This window comes from Neoarius graeffei, chromosome 21 (genome assembly GCF_027579695.1).
Source record: "Neoarius graeffei isolate fNeoGra1 chromosome 21, fNeoGra1.pri, whole genome shotgun sequence".
Lineage (NCBI taxonomy): Eukaryota > Metazoa > Chordata > Actinopteri > Siluriformes > Ariidae > Neoarius > Neoarius graeffei.
The window spans coordinates 42249553-42268087 of record NC_083589.1 but is presented as its reverse complement, the minus strand read 5'-3'; the positions used below and the strand labels follow the sequence as shown (position 1 = coordinate 42268087).

The 18535-nt window shown below is 40.0% G+C and overlaps 1 protein-coding gene across 4 annotated transcripts in view; it reads right to left on the bottom strand.

Annotated features, from left to right (window-relative positions):
- Positions 1–391: 391 nt before the first annotated feature.
- The window catches only part of tbc1d30 (TBC1 domain family, member 30), a 41629-nt gene continuing 23485 nt past the window's right edge, over positions 392–18535 (bottom strand). The window contains exons 1-13 of one of the 4 annotated variants that reach the window (XM_060903150.1): positions 15635–15797; positions 12481–12542; positions 12225–12290; positions 10179–10304; positions 9210–9395; positions 7699–7867; positions 7197–7365; positions 6929–7034; positions 5018–5124; positions 4529–4668; positions 3109–3315; positions 2461–2526; positions 392–2077 (exon numbers count right to left, since the gene is read on the bottom strand). In XM_060903150.1, the coding sequence (XP_060759133.1) occupies positions 1155–2077; positions 2461–2526; positions 3109–3315; positions 4529–4668; positions 5018–5124; positions 6929–7034; positions 7197–7365; positions 7699–7867; positions 9210–9395; positions 10179–10304; positions 12225–12290; positions 12481–12542; positions 15635–15797 (2490 nt within the window). In that variant the 3' untranslated portion in view covers positions 392–1154. Of the gene's footprint in view, positions 2078–2460; positions 2527–3108; positions 3316–4528; positions 4669–5017; positions 5125–6928; positions 7035–7196; positions 7366–7698; positions 7868–9209; positions 9396–10178; positions 10305–12224; positions 12291–12480; positions 12543–15634; positions 15798–18535 lie in introns of those variants that run through there. The other 3 variants (XM_060903148.1, XM_060903151.1, XM_060903149.1) reach the window with 3 other exon arrangements.

Below are 18535 nucleotides of genomic sequence, written 5' to 3'. Positions count from 1 at the left end.
CAACATGCGCTCTTGCACACAGGATGCCAGTCCATATCAAAGCCCCTCCCTCCCTCACACTTTAAAGTAGTGAATCCATCTACTGGCATGGTTTTTGGATGTGGGAGGAAACCAAAGAACCCAGAGTAAGCCCACATGAACATGCTTAGAACTTATTAAATAGGCATACAGACATAACCTAGGCTCAGGATCAAACCGGGGACCCTGGAGGTAGCACCACCTGCTGCACCATCACATCACCATTTTTGTTTTCTGACAACAGGAAAACAAACAGGTAGAGACAAACTCAAGTCTTCTCTGATGTGTGTATAATTTTTTTTATTGATGTAAAGGTGTGTAATCTTGTTCACTGAAAGAACTCAAACATCAAAGTAAATATTCCATGAGCCATTAATTTCCATTCGTTATATCCAATATATTAAGTTTCTCTGTCCAGTTCAAAATGTTTAAAGTAATGAAACAAAGAGCAAAAGACAGTTATTTCTGTTCAAAGTTGGTAAAATGAAAAAATAAAATAAAATTGTAGCAACAGCATAAACCAACTAATGAAGTGACAGGCAAAAGATACAGAACAGCAGGCAAATGCAATAAATTCTGAGACTTAATTTGTCGGAAAGATTAAGATTAGAAAACAGAGCTAAATGTTTGGAGAGAGTGGTACGGGTATGATACATCTCTCAAGTTTTCTATCCAGTAGGGTGATTATCAGTCAATACACAGACCATTTGAATTATTTTTAAATATTATTATTTGAAGATCATTCATCTTTGTGACAAAATACATCGTCATATCCAATACATTGATGGCAAAAGCCAAAAGGTCAGACATGCAGCATAAATATTTAAAGGCTTCTTCACATTCTCCAGCACTGATGAATGCCAGAAAAGAATAAACTGTTTGGCTCTTTTTTTTGTGAAGTACAAAATTTTAGATGAAAAAAAAAAATAAATAAAGTTCCACACACACAAGATAAACTTTACTAGATAGGAAATTCCATCATTTCTATCTATACCTCTGCTGTGTCCAATATCTCTGAGGCTTCTGTGCTGTATACTGCTATACTGTACCTTCAATATATACTGAAACAGCAAGCCTTCTGCATATTTGATTGGCTCAGATTCAGAGCCAAGGTGAAGAATAAGTGATGCTGCTAATCATCGCCGTCTGGTGGACACGGCAACGGCAGTACCCACTCGGGTCATGGTTTTGCTCATGTGTGGGAAGTGCACATTCGGAGTTCTGGAGGTGGGGCCGTAGAGGCCCAGGTTGCGGGCAGCCATGGATTTGCGTGGTACTTTGACGCAGGGGAAAGGGGAGAAAACTTGCTGTGGTTTGGGAAGAATCTCTGGAGTAGAAGCTACAGAGGCGCTTTGCCTGAGAGAACAAGCTGTGCTCTCTGAGCTGGAAGAGTTGGAGCGGGTGGAGCATGCCACTGCTGAGACATATGGCTGCGCATTTGGTTTCTCTTGTGGCTGTGGATTATTTCCCAGCTCTGGGTCTGGAAGTGGAGGTGGTGTTTCTGGATCATTCAACTCTGCAGGAGCTTGTGCTGATGAATCCAGGTCAAGGGTGGATAGCTGCTGTTCCAATTCCTTTATCTCCTCACTGCAGACAGCATCCTGAAGCTGGAGCTCAAAGTCTTGTTCTTCCATAATCCCTTGCACTGGCTCCTGCAATGGCACATCTACTTTCTCCTGGCTTTCATGGTTATCTTCGCTCTTCTCTTGATCTTCCTCTTCCTTCATCTTTTCCTCTCCCTCTTCTCTCTTTGTTTTGTGCTCAGGGCTGGTGTCATCCTCTAGCTCCATGGAGTCATCAAAGCCCAGCTGGACCCGGGCCTGTGCCAGGTTCCTGCGATGAGCACAAACATGTGCATGCCAGGGGGACTGAAGACTGTGATTCTGGGTGGGGGTGGACTGGGCTCGGGGAAGTGGCTCTGTAGGGCCTCTGAGCCCCTGAGCCAAACCATTTCTGCAAGGATGCGGAGCAGATATGGCCTTCTTTCCCAGGAGAAGATGATTGACCACAGGTGAAGAGTGGATTTGGGAGGCAAAGATGTCAGTGGCTGGACATTTATCTACAACAAATCAAAATATACACTGATTATTACAGTTATTGCCCTAGTTCAGTGTAGTCCCACTGACCAAATCAACACAGCACATTGAAATAAAATGATTAGAAGGTTTGATGCAATGGCATGATTCATAGAAATTAAAGTGCACCAAATAAAGCTGTAGCAAGTTCTCATTCATGATGATGAACCTGAAAATGGAAAAAGGAAGAGCCACACCACAAAGCACTAAAACACCCACATTAAGGAAACAGATAGCCTTTGTTTTAAACCAGCTTTCAGCAACCTCAATCCAAGAACTGTATACCAAACCACCAAGATGATTAGTAAATTACTACAGCAGCTCTCTAACAGAATAGTCCCAAAACAAAAGCCCAAGTAGTCAGTACCAGTGTCAAGGCTCGCCCCTTTACTGAGCTGATGAGGAGCAACAGGTTCAGCTTCCACTGGCAGTCCTGAGAAAAACGTGATGAAACATAATCCTGAAAAAGAGCTGGTGAACGTGTCCATCTTTCTCTCGACAAGATGGGCAGTAAACTCAAATACATGGTATAAAGGAGAGGTCCTGACTAAAATGTTCATTTCAGTGAAGAAGTTGACGCACACAAAAGGTTTGCGCTCGCTAACTTGCACTGCGTTGTATTTTGCTCAGGTTTGTTAGCGATACTGCATATCCATGTGTGTTTTCAAAACCAGTTTCGTTATAATTTTGGGTTGGAAGAAGGTATCCTAGATGCCTTCACTTTCAAAGAAGCTTTTCTGTGATAATAACCTGACTAATGATCTCGAGACAACAACAGACTGCATACGTGAATGCATTTTGTAAAGCTTTCCTTTTCAAATCCAGACATGAATTGTATTTGATGACATTTCACAATGAAAAACACATATATATAACATGCGACCAATTCATTTATTTTGTAGACATGTTCAAACACCGTTGTCACTTGAAAGTACTGGAGCCCATCCATAAAAGGAAAGCTGAATCATCATATCTTACTCACAGATCCTGCTTGCAGTGTAATGTGACTAGCTACCTGTGTGAATGTAGAGCAGGTTGGCCTGCTGCTGCTGCCGTCTCTTGATGCGGTAGTACTGCTTGGTGAGCGCTCTAATGTCCGTGCTCATGCGCTCCATCATCATGCTGTTGATGGTGGCGTGCTGCTCTGCCCGACCAGCTCCCACTGCCCCGGGACTCAGCTCGGCCATACTGCTGCAGGGAGAGCTCTGTTCACCTCGCTGCTCTGGAAGGAGGACAACGGATGAACACAAAAGAAAGACACATTTTCAGACATCAATTCAAGCACTGCTATTCCCAGCCCAACAAATACTAAATTCATGATCATCATAGTTTCCTGTCTGGCGTGAGCTTGGCCTTGGGGCACAGCTGCTTGGAGCAGGGAAACCTGATCTCCAACAACCGCATGACCATCATCGTCTTTAGGGCCTGCTTTTTATCAACCCCGAGCAACTATTAATTAAATAATTCTATATATGCTGTACTTAATAAGCCTAAACACAGAAGCCTCCACATAACACCATGAGGTTTAATGCATGATGGTCGCCCATTTTTATTCCCACCTTAAAGAATGTAATTTTGGTTTCATAACGCCTATAAAACTCAACAGCCTCATTTTTATTTTTTGATATGACCATGATATAAGACGACTGCGAGTTGGCCTAGTGGTTAGCGTGTCCGCCTCTTGACCGGGAGATCACAAGTTCTACTCGCGGTCGGGTTATACCAAAGACCATCATAAAAATGGTACCTACTACCATCTGGCAAGGCACACTGCAATACAGATGTGAGTGGGGAAGTCAAACTCTCACAGTTACCAGCGGACTAGTCCCCCACTGTAACCCTAGCTGTATAGGCGAAAGGCCGAGGACTATCGAAACGGAGACCGGCGCCACACCCATACGCCTTAAAGAGTTGGTTAGTACTGCGACAGGAGACTGCCTGGGAAGACCAGATTCTGGCGTAAGAGGGACTTTGACTTGACATCAGAGCTCTGAGTATTAACAGACGCCTAATACTGATCCAATATAAAGCTTATTTTCACTTTTAATAATTACAAAAGCTGTGAGGCTACCCAACTGGTCATTGGTTTTGTTCGGCTAATGATGCAATTAAAATGGGAAACAATGATTCAGTTTAAGCTTACAATAACTTTGCATTAAAAAGAAAATTATTCTTGCAGCATTGTGTTTAAATAAAGTCACAGCTTATATAGCTGAAGCATTAAAAAGACTCCTGTTGTCAAATACAATCCATATCAGTTCAGTATTAAGTACTGAATTAGTGCACATCATTTGTACTATATGCAGTTCTGCAGGAATGGTGCGAGGGATGGATGAAGCAGGGAAGAGTAAAATGCCAAGTGTAGTGGACTGGAAGAGAACACAAACTGATCCAACTCTAATAAAGAGGGACAAGCATTAATGTTGCGGTTTTACCTTTTAAGTGTTTTTGGTATCTCTGGATCTCAGGGGCCAGAAGCCCTCCTAATGGTCCCAGGCATCCCAGAGCAGTGACTATAGAATCCTCATCATCCATGTCTCCATCATCATCACTCTCCCATCCATGGAGCCCTTGGCTACAATTAAGAAAATTATAACCTCAGTATAACATTTATTCAGTATGACAGGAATTTATTGTAAAAAAACAAAAAACAAAACAAAAAAAACCAACACACACTAAACGCAGAACGATATTATAGATGTCATTTTTCAGTTTGGTCTTGCTGGGTGTCTCTCTTACCTCCAATATAAACATGGATCTACAGTATATGCATAATAATAGAATTTGAACTTTTATCTATAGTCTGTAGGATGTACAGTATATACTCACCATCATAGAACAAAATAAAATCCTCTTACTGAGAACACTAACTCATTTACAGAGCAATATGGTGTAATCTAAGCAGGCTTTCTCGGGTTACACACCTGCCATTGGCCTTGACTGGAGCAGGGAATGGAGTGATATTGTAAGTGTACTTCTCCCTCAGCTCAGCCAGCTGGGGAAAAGGGAAGGTGGACATGGCGTATACTGTCTGTTCGAGGAAGAACAAAATAATAATTTAAAACACACACACACACACACACACACACCAGCTGAGCTGTGACCAGCTGTTTCTCTTCCACATGGTTAACAAAACATTCTTACAAAAGACTGTAATCACAAACATTTTCCTGACTTGCATGTAACAGTTTGGCAGATGCTTAGTCTAAAGTCCTTTTTGCACCATATGGCGCATTAGGCAGCGTCAATCTCCGTTTCTGTAGCCCTCAGCCTCTCGCCTATCACATAGCTAGGGTTACAGTGGGGGGCTGGTCCTCTGGTAACCACAAGAGTTTGACTCCCCACTCACATCTGTACTGCAGCGTGTGCCTTGCCAGACGGCAGTAGGTACCATTTTTATGATGGTCTTTGGTATGACCCGACCGTGAGTAAAACTCGCGATCTCCCGATCGAGAGACAGACACGCTAACCACTAAGCCAACTCTCCAGTTCAGATGCTTAGCCAAAGTGCTAAAAAAATGCATGGTAGGAAAGGTGATCTCAGCTCTACCAAAATAAGCCTGAGCTCACCTGATGGCAATAAAAAGAATAGAGGGTGCAAAGTAATAATTTAGCATCCTATTATCCCATCCTATTAATGATGAGATCACTTGGATACGGGCAATGAATGAATGGGTGGAATATTCCTACCCCTCAGGGCTTGATTCATTTTAATTTCATTTTAATTTTTAACTATGGCAGGTCATTTATCTCAAATTTGTAAAAAAAAAAAAAATTCTCTAGAGAAATGGAGCTCACTCTCTTCACACAGCATGTAAACGTTTTTAAAAAAAAAACCCACCTCTATATAGACCTTTTGTTATAGTTTTTAGCTATAACATTGTACACAATCCTGTTTGTGTGGCATTTTATCGAGTTCATTTCCCAAAACTGTATGTTATATAACACAATGTCAGTCCAGAAACACGTGTTACTGCAAGCCAATGTCACAAGTCACACTCCTATTCATAATTGTTTTCAAGTACAGGTTTGTGAATTGTATGTGTAATGTACGTGTTTTCTTGCTAATTTACAAGTACTTGCAATGCAAATGTAAGTGTAACTGAGCTCTGGTCTTAGGTGGGGTTTACATTAGACCGCATCAGCGGATCATCAGATTAACGTTTTTAAAACGATTAGTGTGCACGCAGCAACGCCAATACACGATTCGCGTGCACACAGCAACACCAATACACAGATACGCTCGGCTCCGCAGGCATCCTGCGCTCCAAATCACTCTGCCCTGAACAGCGAGTGCCCTCTGGAGGGTGCGCACTCCGGCCCTGCGCAGCTCACAGAGCGCGCGAGTGAACTGCGAGCCACGATTCGGGACTGAGCCGCTGTGTGTGTGTGATCCCAGCGCATATCACTTACCACTTGCAAGTGGAAGGATGGCAAGCCTAAAGACAATCATAACTACACAATGGGCAGTATTTGCATCAGTATTTGCAGTATTTTCATACTTTTATACTCTTTAATGAAAGGTGATACAAGGCGGAAGTCCGCGCCGTTTTTCAGCAGTCGCGTCACATGACCAACGCCAGCGAATCAGGAAGGTGGATGTCACAGTGACGTTGTCCAATGACGATGCCAGCTAGAGCTCAGCACAGCGTATCCGCGTATTCTCAATGTTTACACAGCACCGGACAAGACATGATCTAGATTGAATACATGGACGCTGGCGGATTCCCGTTTCCCGGCGTTTCCAGGCGGTTTAATGTAAACGGACAGTGCATCCGCGAAGAAAACGAGACAGATACGGTCTAATGTAAACTTGGCCTTAGTGTCACTCTCACCTGCATGAGTTCATTGGAATCAATCAAGTTGTCCTCCAGCATCTCTTGAGTCAGACAGCCCATAGTGCTGTAGAACTCATCTGCAGTCTGACACTCTTCAATCCTCCTGAGAAAGAGAGATCACATTGTGAGAAAGAAAAGACTTATGATCCCCTACAGAGTACAAGTCGACACTAAGAATCTGACCATTCATCACTGTTTATAGTCAAATTTTTGCATCCAGGAGTTGGGTATTTGAAGGGAATAAAAACTCCTCTGACTAACTCACTCTGACAGTTTGGCCCAAATGGCTAAGGCAACACGCAGCAGCACTTCTGATCCCTCAAAAAAAACAGAGTCCCAGATCTTCAGCACAGTGTGGTGAGGCAGGCAGGTGGCAAACATGGTGAGAAACCACTGCATGGTGAACACGTTGGTGAGTGGAGGCTCGTAGCTTCCTGCAACAACACAGCATACATCAAAAAGAAGTCAGCTAGGGGAAAAAAAAAAAAAAAACCTCACTTGGTCATTTACCCAGTGTGTTTTACTTTGGAAATGAACTTTATAAAAAAAAAAGTAAATTCAGTAAAATGAAGGTAAACAGTTCACACTGAAGGTTTCTGTGCAGTTGTTTCTCAATGCCATTTCCTTATTATAAAACACACTTGTTCTGATAAGCAACTGTTTTCATAGCTTGCTCAAATTATTTATTCTCTCATGGCACCACTTTTTCTTCTTTGCTAAAATAATAATACTACAATAAGTAGAAGGAGCTTGCTGGTGTTCCTCACCTCCTCCTGTCCGATTGGCTACTTTCTGTAAGTGGTGAAGGTGTTGAGAGAGCTCTGGAAGTTTAAGCCTGAGCAGATCCCTGAATACAGCCATGTCCACAGACAGAGCACGCAGGTTGTTGGCAAAGTAGCTCTCAGGAAGCACCTTATCAATTAAATAAATCATCACCTGAAAGAGCACAGAACGAATATCACAATAATCCAGTCAGATTCAGGGCAATGTGTGTGCTTTGCAATAACTAGACAGCTGACTGAATAAGTTAAATAAAAGCAAGAGTACCTCAAATATAATAAATAAATAAATAAATAAATAAATCTGGGATTCGTGGGGCAGGCAGGCAGACATATATATTGCTTCACTAAGTGATAATCACAGGGCTGTATTCAGAAATGAGTTATGTATGAATAGTGAGGGGTTAAGACTGTAACTGCCCACCTTCGATGTAACCACAGACTAATACAATACTCCGACCATTACGCACGAGTTGTGGGAGAAGGATGGACCGTGCACACGCATAAGATGACCTTGAATAAGAAGAACTTTCCCCGCACAAATATTGGCGTATCTTTTAAACTGACCACTCGCCCAACTCTCCGTGTTCCAATTTCTACTAACATTATCTGACCATGTGTGCATTCAATATTTTACCAAAAATTAACAAGTACTGGCACAATTACTTTTGGGGAGTTTGGGTGTGATCACTTTTTTTTTTTTTAAATATACCAACACAAGGGCTGTACAATAGAACAAAACAAAAGACAGTAGTGGACTGACTGAATACAAGATATCTTTCCTGCCTTTTATCTTTTTTGTCATTGCTCTTTTATTTCTATCATCTCTGTTGTTCTAATTTTTACATCCCTTTATTTCTTGCCCTGTCTTTCATTCCTATAGCTCCTAAGCAAAGGGGGTTAAAAAGGAGGGAAAGGAAAGAAAAAAAAAAAGACTAAAAATGGTGGCCACTTTGAAGAATCTAAAATATATGAAAAATGTTTTGTTTTTTTAAACACTGTTATTACGTAATTCCACATGTTGGTTCACAGTCTTGATGTCTTCAGTATTGTTCTACAGTGTAGAAAATGGTCAAAATACAGAAAACCCTATGAATGAGTTGGGGTGTACAAACTTTGGTACGGTATATACTACAAAAAATCACCGATACTGTATAAATCACTTAAGGATTTATTTTTCACTTTAAAAATCTACCTCTTCCCTTTGTTCATTGCACATATCTTGTGATCATCACTGTTACTGCAGTCAACAAACTCCATGTGCTTCATGCTTTGAAGATACAAAGCAACCGCATGGCCATATTATGAATTCACATTTTGATGTAAATTAAGCACTAAACTTTCTACTGTTTCAGGCCAACTAACATCCATTTGTGAATTTCAAGTATTTTTTTTAATTAATCAATCAATTAGTTGATTTCATAATAAGGCCTTAATTAATTGATGAGCACTACTCGCACCAACTCACTCATACAAAGGCGAGAGACGTAAAGTTTAACCTTTAATGCATCGCCTTCGTTCCCCTCTGTGACCTCAAGGATAAGGGCAGCCAGGACATTGAAGCCCTGGCAGTAACCTACAGTCTTGTTCCAGCGGGCATAAGCCAGTAGAACCCGCTTCAGTACCACACGGTCCTGCTCGGCCTCCTGGCCACAGTAAGAACTGCAGCCTGTTCTGTGCAGATCCTACAAGAGACAATGTAAACACACAATAATTAACGCATCACTGAGCACATGGGAATATTTTACACATGCAGTGTAGTTGTGAAGATACATGGGCATCTTTACATCACATGCAATAGTGGAAAATATAATTTAAAAAAAAAAATACAGCAGTATATTCAAGAGGGGCAAGAAAATAAACACCAAGAGAAAATACGGCAGAGAGAGAATGAGTATGGACTTTGTACGATTATGGACTACAAGCATATGATGATTCATTGAGCCTTTGCCGGCAGAGGTGAGGAGGAGAGCCCAAATGGCGTCTTTGTTCCATTATGCACTTAGAGCTGACGCGCTACACAGAGCAAACATCCTGCTGGGCCATCTGACATTTTAGTCAGAGAGATTAAACTTCCTACCATTAAATATCTCTGGCAAAGAACATCAGCTCACTGCTTTTAGCTCTGTGTGTGTGTCTGTCTATCTATCTATCTATCTCAATGTCAGACAGTTACCATTGTCTCATATTAACTGCACTCTGAAAAGTAGAAATGAAAGTCTTCACAAATGAGTCATGTCACTGATATGCTTTTAAAACATTTCCTCTTGCAAATAAGATCATACACAAAGTATGAGAGCTGGAGGATTGCCTTTCAAATGCAGGGTCAGGCCATCTCAACAAACAGTAACAGTCATAAACCATAGCAATTCTTACAACTGGAACATTGACTCATCGTACGTACGTACGTACGTACGTACAGACAGACAGACAGACAGACAGACAGACAGATAGATAGATAGATATACTTTCACTATCTGGATCCCCAGAGAGTCATCATCTGGATTGCTGCGGTCATTGAACGTGAATCTCATGGTCTTCTCCCAGTCTATAGAGATGCTATGGAGGTACTGATCAGCTAAAGTTAACCACACCTTAACAGAGAAAACAAAAACATGAATAAGATATTTACATCGATGAAAAAGTATTACTGTGATTAAATAAAATGGGTTTCTCACATACAGTGCAGTCTGTAGGTAATTTAAGTGTGAACATTACTGGTGGCCTGGCTCTCTACTGAAAAGGACTACACGTTAAAGGAACAGTCCACCGTACTTCCATAATGAAATATGCTCTTATCTGAATTGAGACGAGCTGCTCTGTACCTCTCCGAGCTTTGCGCGACCTCCCAGTCAGTCAGACGCAGTCAGACGCGCTGTCACTCCTGTTAGCAATGTAGCTAGGCTCAGTATGGCCAATGGTATTTTTTGGGGCTGTAGTTAGATGCGACCAAACTCTTCCGCGTTTTTCCTGTTTACATAGGTTTATATGACCAGTGATACGAAACAAGTTCAGTTACACAAATTGAAACGTAGTGATTTTCTATGCTATGGAAAGTCCTCACTATAATGACAGGCGTACTAACACCTTCTGCGCGCTTCGACAGCGCATTGATATCTGAGCTCCGTATCAATGCGCTGCCGAAGCGCGCAGAAGGTGTTAGTACGCCTGTCATTATAGTGCGGACTTTCCATAGCATAGAAAATCGCTACGTTTCAATTTGTGTAACTGAACTTGTTTCGTATCACTGGTCATATAAACCTATGTAAACAGGAAAAACGCGGAAGAGTTTGGTCGCACCTAACTACAGCCTCAAAAAATACCATTGGCCATACTGAGCCTAGCTACATTGCTAACAGGAGTGACAGCGCGTCTGACTGACTGGGAGGTCGCGCAAAGCTCGGAGAGGTACGGAGCAGCTCGTCTCAATTCAGATAAGAGCATATTTCATTATGGAAGTACGGTGGACTGTTCCTTTAAAGTGAGGAATACCAGCTCGGAGGGTGAACTGCATAGGAATCTCAGGCTTATGCATAGCTCTCCTTTTATATACTTTTAAGAATCACCATTGGATGAACATATTAATGACTAAAACTTTTTTTTTTATAGTTATTATACCCTGAATAGCAATGAAATGTGTGACTCACTGCAAGTGTCTTCTCTGTTGATTTTAACAGGCTTGCAATGCCTACCAGGAATTCCCCTGTTTTTCAGCCTACGCTTTATCCACAACATGGAGTTTACTGAAAACTCACCGACATGAGTTAGATATGATGGCCTATGCCATTTTCTGGCAACTACAACATGACGATATAAAGCAAATTCAAAATTACTTTGATTACACTATAACAAAGGTTTCAGGGAGACACGAGTGGCTATTCTCAAAAAATCAGTTATTTATTTATTTTTATTCAACTGCAGAGCAATGTAGTAAAAAAATGAAAGGGCTTTTCAAGGGTTCTTAACATGTTTAAAGGTTCTAGCTTTTTAAAGAATTTGTCCTTGGAACCTTTTATATAAAAGAAACTCATTCATTGTCAGGTTCTATATCGCATCTTTAAAGTCTCCCAAGAGAGGGACAAACCAACAGATGTTTTTATAAGAATGCATGCATCTCAGGACCAAAACTAATGAACTATTGTGTTTATTTCCAGCTACACTGGCTGAGTTATTAATGCACAAATTCACATTTTTCTTTCCTTTGAAAAAAAGTATACAGATACAAATGTAGAGCTTAATGTAGAAAAATATGAATATCAAAGAAAAAAAATGTATGCTTTGCATAAAGTTTTTTTTTTAACGCTAGACTATAAACGTATCCATTATATGCAAGTTTTGAGGAAACAGATACATTTCAGAGTACATTTTTGGTTAATGCATCAATACAAAATTGTTAACTTCTCCAAAATAGAGCTGATCTCAAACACGACAAACTGAGGCCATAAGAACAAAAATTTGTCCAATTTACTTACAAACTGCACTGCACATGCAAAGTTCAAGAGATGCAGACATACCCTCTTCCTCCACTCTTTGGGAATTCCAGTTGGAAGCCGAGCCACTGCCTTGAGGGCATCATACCACTACCAAACACAAAATACTGAACACTAAATCTCAAATAATAGGCAAAATATCTTGAGAATATTAAAAAAAAAAAAAAAACTCAAGTCTCTTTCAAATCAAAATATACATGGACAGGAAAAAAATAAAATTAAATTAAAAAAAAAAAAAAAAAAAACACCTAGATGTACAGCAAAGACTGAACTTACTCACCTGCTGAAAGCCATTCTTGCCAAGAGATGGCTCTAGAGTAAACTTCAATCTGGTATCCACTCCTGCAGAGAATAAGAATTACCAGAGTTATTTTGAATGTATACTAAACAGAGTGTGGGGGGGATAGAGTAAAGGAACAACCACAACAGAACATGGAAGTTGTCTTAAGTGAAGTGACTGTAGCCGAGTTTCCAAACAGTAGTATACACATGCACAATATTTTCAATTTGATCCCACTGATTGGTACACTTTTCCCCTTAGCAGTTTTCTAGAGCTAAAGCAAAAAAGCAAATATTTGAACAAATTCTAGGTATTCTTGTCAACAAAATCTCACAGCTGCATTGCATCACACACTCTATATCGAAAAAAAACCCACAACATTTTAAAACACTAAAAGAAACTCCACAAAAATATCTGTGCACCATATTCCAAGAGGAATCATTTAGAAAATTTGACAGATTGACTAAGTAAACCCCTGCACAAAAGGTCAGATCCCATCCTCTGAAGCATGTTCAAATACTGTTAATAAATATGCATTCATTTTTTATATAAAGATTTCCAAATATTAGTTAAATGAATTACATCTTAAAGAAAGCAGCATATTATGTAAGAGACGCTTTCCAGTCACACACAAAAAAGTGAAGTCGGCTGGGTTTTGCTGCAAGAATAAGAAGCAAGTGTAACAAAGTGTCCAGAAGAACTGTGGCTGCTTCTGCAAGATGCTCAGTAAAACCTACAGCTCATTTCCTCATAAAAGTGCACTAATTGTGCCTGATAATACTTTTTGCTTTAAAAAAAAGGGTCATCACACCAAATACTGTCTGTTGACTGCTTATTATAATGTAGTGTTTTTAATGGAGTAACATTTTTCATAAAAACAGTAGTTTCAGGTACGATGTGTTAGAAGGACATTAGCTGAGCATCTTGCAGAACCTGCCACGGTTCTTCTATTACATTTTCAGAAGTCTGATGGGATTTTTGATGTCACAGTTTGTTTAGGCTACATTTTATTTAAAACTGCACTTTCTTTTCACGAATGTAATCATGCAGAAGTCAAATCGAGACGCCTGGTAGAGAGCTTTGGAAAGTGGACAAAAGATGAATGGAGTTGTGGTAATGTCCGTTTCAGTCAACAAATCACTACGTAAATATAATCACGATCAGACAGACACGTAACAAAACTACATACAAGTAATAATATGCAACAATTAGGCCCACTTTAGTAGCAATCGCAGCTTTTGTGACGAAAGACACTACAATATAACGCTAAAGCTCGGAGGAAATCCGGAAGTGGCGTTACGCTAATGGCTGCTGTCCAGTTCGCTGTGGTGCTGAAATTTTAATCCGCCTCTTCATTTAGGTATAAAATTAGCACCAGATTTAAGATTCATATAACGTAATATTTTAGGTTACATACTTTTTTTTTTACCTGCATTGAAGGGTTTAATATAGCCTACCTAATAATGAACGGCCGTTATCAACCGCTGCTAAATCTTTCAAAAGCAAAGAAGAAGAAAAACAACAACACAACAATACCTCAATGCCCTTAATGACAAGACACTTCTCTCTTTTAAAAGGCTTCCATTTGTAACACAAACCTTCTCTTGTCTCCGTCATGGTCTCCTACTAAAGATAATCACCACCAAATAGCGACTATTTATTTACATTTCGGCCACCTCTGTGTCCCAGTCCTAGTTACTGAAGGATTAGCATTAGCCGACACGATTATCATCTCTGAACACTCCTACTTCCCCCGCTGGAAAGAAATCTGCTACACATTAAACACTAGAAAAATGTGGACATATAAAAACATGCTGTAGGTTTGGATGCCAAACAATAGGCTATTCGTTTCACTTAAAATATAACGCAAGCCAGTATAAAAGTATAAATACAGCATGACTGTTATAGCATTAATACAAGACCAACTCGTCCTGCTTTCCAAAGACAAGTGATGAACCTAATCTAGAACATTTCAACACCACAAGTTTATTTATAAACACATGGACCTTTCCAAAATGTGTATTATGGTTACATATACCACAGCGCTGTCAAATTCTCAAATCTGATTGGTCAGAAGATGATTAATTTTCTAAAACAGCAGCTCTGACAGTAGTACCGGCTGTATCCTAAATCTAAATGACGATTTAGCCTATAGGCTATTAATGCCTAGCTTTACTAAGTTATCAATCCTATAGCAACAGCTTAAACATATTTTAATAATAATAATAATAATAATAATAATAATTTAAAGCGTGTTGTCTAGCAAAGAAAGTGTAGGCAGGTCTATAATGGTCGATGTAGTGAGGCTCTCTGTATGGAGACGTTTATTTAATAAAGTCTCGGGTATCAGCAATTTGTAATCGAGTTTTGTGCCACTGAAAGTCTTCAAGGCTGAAGAGTGTTTGTCTGCCGGTTTCTCACCAACATGACAAGTTGAGGATTCTTCTGTCATTATTTTTAACAAAGAAAGAGAAAAACTAAAGGAGGCTGATGAGGGGAACAACTGTTTAAAGCTGTGCAACCAGTCTAAGTAACAGGAAGTAACTTGTCTTGCAGATATTCCACAACTTTATGCCAAAAAAAAACCGCTTAAAAAGTACTAAGACGTATCGTTTATTAATAAAATTTAAAAAATGCCAATTGTTGGCAAATTGATGTGATGCAAGAGGAATAAAACACTTTGGAACAAAAATTATCAAGTTCAGGGTGATAACAGGGCACTGTAGCATCCTGCTGTTGATTTTCCCCCCAATAACAGCAAGCCCCTTTGTGTATTATTCCTGACGAAACGTTAAGGTTTTATTTTGTGCCTATAACTAGATCGAATACTTTTTTTTTTTGCTTCATTAACTAGAAGCCAAGATGTAAAGTACGGCCTATAGAAGTAATGCAAATTTAGGACCAACACTCAGCATCTTACAAAAGTTGGCAGAAATCATTTCAAGCTTGATAAGCACCATGCAGATTTGCTGAGGAATGTCAGTTTACTTATTCGACTGTGTGGGGGAAAGCTTCATATGGCTAAGAGAGATACAAACCCAAACTTGCTTGCCAGTGCAAAACTAAAATAAATAAGTAAATAAATAAATAAGCAAGCAACTTTTAACTACTACTACTGCTGCTGCATGTTAGTGGACCGGCTGAGATGTAGGACCTGGCTCGAGTGTGCAGAGGAGGCGCGGGGCGCTGCGGGAAATGCCGTTGCGTTTCTTGAGCACATTGCTGATGATGCCTCCGACTCCACTGGCTGAGTTCTGCTGCTGCCGTTTTAAACAAACCCTGGACCTTTTAGAAGCGACCAGCCTGTCTTGTTTCATTTGCAGAGGAGAAAAATGTTCACCAAGGAAAAACACATCCAACGTTTGGTACGCGCCCTTTTCCGCACTTTGGCTCTCTTTTGTTTCTCATATGATCAGATCAGATCTGTTCTGTTCTCACAGCCGCTGGGGGATGGAAGATGGCGAGCTAATCAATCCATCTGGGAACATTCCAGCTCGTACCGTCAGTCTGCTGCACTGGTCACTCAAGCACCCGATCATCCCCTATCCTCCATCAGTAAGAACATCCATCCGAATTTACAGAGTTGGTAAAGTCACCGGAAACGGAAAACCAGTGCTGGTTTTCTACAGGAGGCCGCGCGGTGATTCGAGCACACGGTGTTTCGGGAGCGGTCACGCGCATGGGCTGTGGTGCGCGTTCACATACACGACGCATGAGAGGAGGCGGAATGGGGTAAAAATAGCGCTGTGTCCAGAAGAGACGATACACAAAAAGGTTGTCATACACAGGAGATAAGGGATGTAGATGAGCGAGCACGAAGCAAAAAAAAAAAAATGCCCACTGTGTATTTAACCCTGTTCCAAGTACATCTGGACACAAACAGCATTAGCACTTTGGGGTTGAATTCAACACTGTGCAGTGGCACAAACCAGAGTTTCCTGTAAATTATTCACAGTATGAAGTCTTCTGCTCTAGTATTTATATATGCGACAGAAAGATTATGTACACATGGAACACTGAATGATGTCCAAATAAATGTAAATCATGTATAAAATAAACAGAAATTTAAAAATTTATATATCCAGCTTTATCCTAGTCAGGGTCATGTGGATCTGGAACCCATCTCAGGAACACAGAGGTAAGAATGAGAGACGAGCCTATTGCAAGGCACCACACACACACACAAACTCATTCACACCTAGGGGAGATTTGGCACACACAATCCATGTGACGTGTTTGGGAGGTGGGAGGAAACCAGAGAACCCAGAGGAAACCCACACGGACAAGGAAATGGCAAAGACAGAAACGGTACACAGAGATGATAACCTGAGCTTAAGATCAAACCAGAGACCCGGGAGCTGTGAGGCAGCAACTCCACCCGCTGCACAAACATGCCACCCAAAACACTGAGTTGTCTTTCTATTACACACATCCTTGATCTTTGAATTGCACATTCTAACAAGTCATGCATCAAAAGATAAATGCTACAGAAGGGTGACAAAGGAAAACTGATGGTCCCGTTATGCTGTGTGGCATGCTTTGCCAGAATGGTGTAGGACATTCTGTTATTACAAAATAATCAAATTTGAGACAGGAGTACCACCCCATTGTGTTGAATTCTTCACTAATTTTATTTTAAACAGGAAAAAATAAAAAGACAAATTACTTTTTCAACCTGTTATTTATGCACAGCTATAAGCAAAGAAATTCAATAAAATCATGCACAGCTATACTATACCTGATTGGGTCTCATGCTGCATGTGAATAAAATGGGGGAGGGGGGAGAAATCAAGTAAACAATTTAGCATTAACTCTTGTGGTTTTCATATAGCATGGCTCCATTACAGAACTGGACTTTTTTTTTTTTTTAATAGGTCTGAACATGGTACACCAGACATATTTGTAAAGCCATGTTCATTTACACGAGTTTTACACTATTTTCACTCTGATAATTGAACACCAGTTAAATGGCTAATTTACTAAATGTAATTATTCTCACTTACCATGCACTAAATAGACAGTACTTTAGGTTTTAACTGTTTGTAAATAAACTCTCTAAAAATGCACCAAAAAAAAAAAATCCTGTGAGGGATAAAATGCCCGTGTTTTACAATTCACTGCCAGAACTTGTGTGCTCTAAAATGACCATAAATTTAAATAGGGAAGAAAATAAATTATTAAAATGTATTACTAATAATAATAATAATAATAATAATAATAATCTTCTACATGGACTGCCCTTGTAATGTAAAGAGCATTAAAATGTAAGCAACCCTTCTAATCTACCAAGAGAAAAGGCCAAACATGCTCTCGTTAACTTCCCCTCACAACTTGCAATCCTGGTCTTGCCATGGCTTTAACAAACCCTAAACTTTAATTTGAACTCCGAATTGATTTAACTCGACACAACATATCCCAAGTTATCGGTTAGACTAGAATTTCTATGATCATTGTTAATCAGCTCTGAGCATGTTGACCCTAACTGAAGCGCATTTCCAGGAAACATAAAAATTCCTCATCAGTGGGTCACTGATAAGTGGATTTATGATGGGGACAAAAGACAAAAGTATTGATCATAACTGGAGCTGATTGAAAATGAAGATTATGAATATATCGTATTTTGAAGATTTTTTGGGGGGAAAAACAAGGTAAGCTGCAGTGAAAAGGAAATGCTGAGCATGTGAATGTACAAACTTATAAAAGTTATATAAAATCACATTTATTCATTCGACATTTACTAGATTTTAAGCTCCAGATTAATGCTCAGTAGTAGTAAGTTGCCAGAATTTAAACAGCTTGAGCTGTCTGGGTTTCCAAAATAGAATTTACATGAACTCCGTGATATGAGTAAATTAAAACAGTAGATAAAAATAAGCCAAAGTTTGTTGGTCCCCACCCCTGCTTATAGATACACCAGTTCCTTAATTGGAACCTAATTTCAGGACTGGGCTTATTTTAACTTCATTCTGTAGACAACAGCAAGAAGGCTGAGGCAAGGAGTATCCTTTAACTAATGCTATTATCAGAGACAATTACCTCCAATGAGACAGGTGTC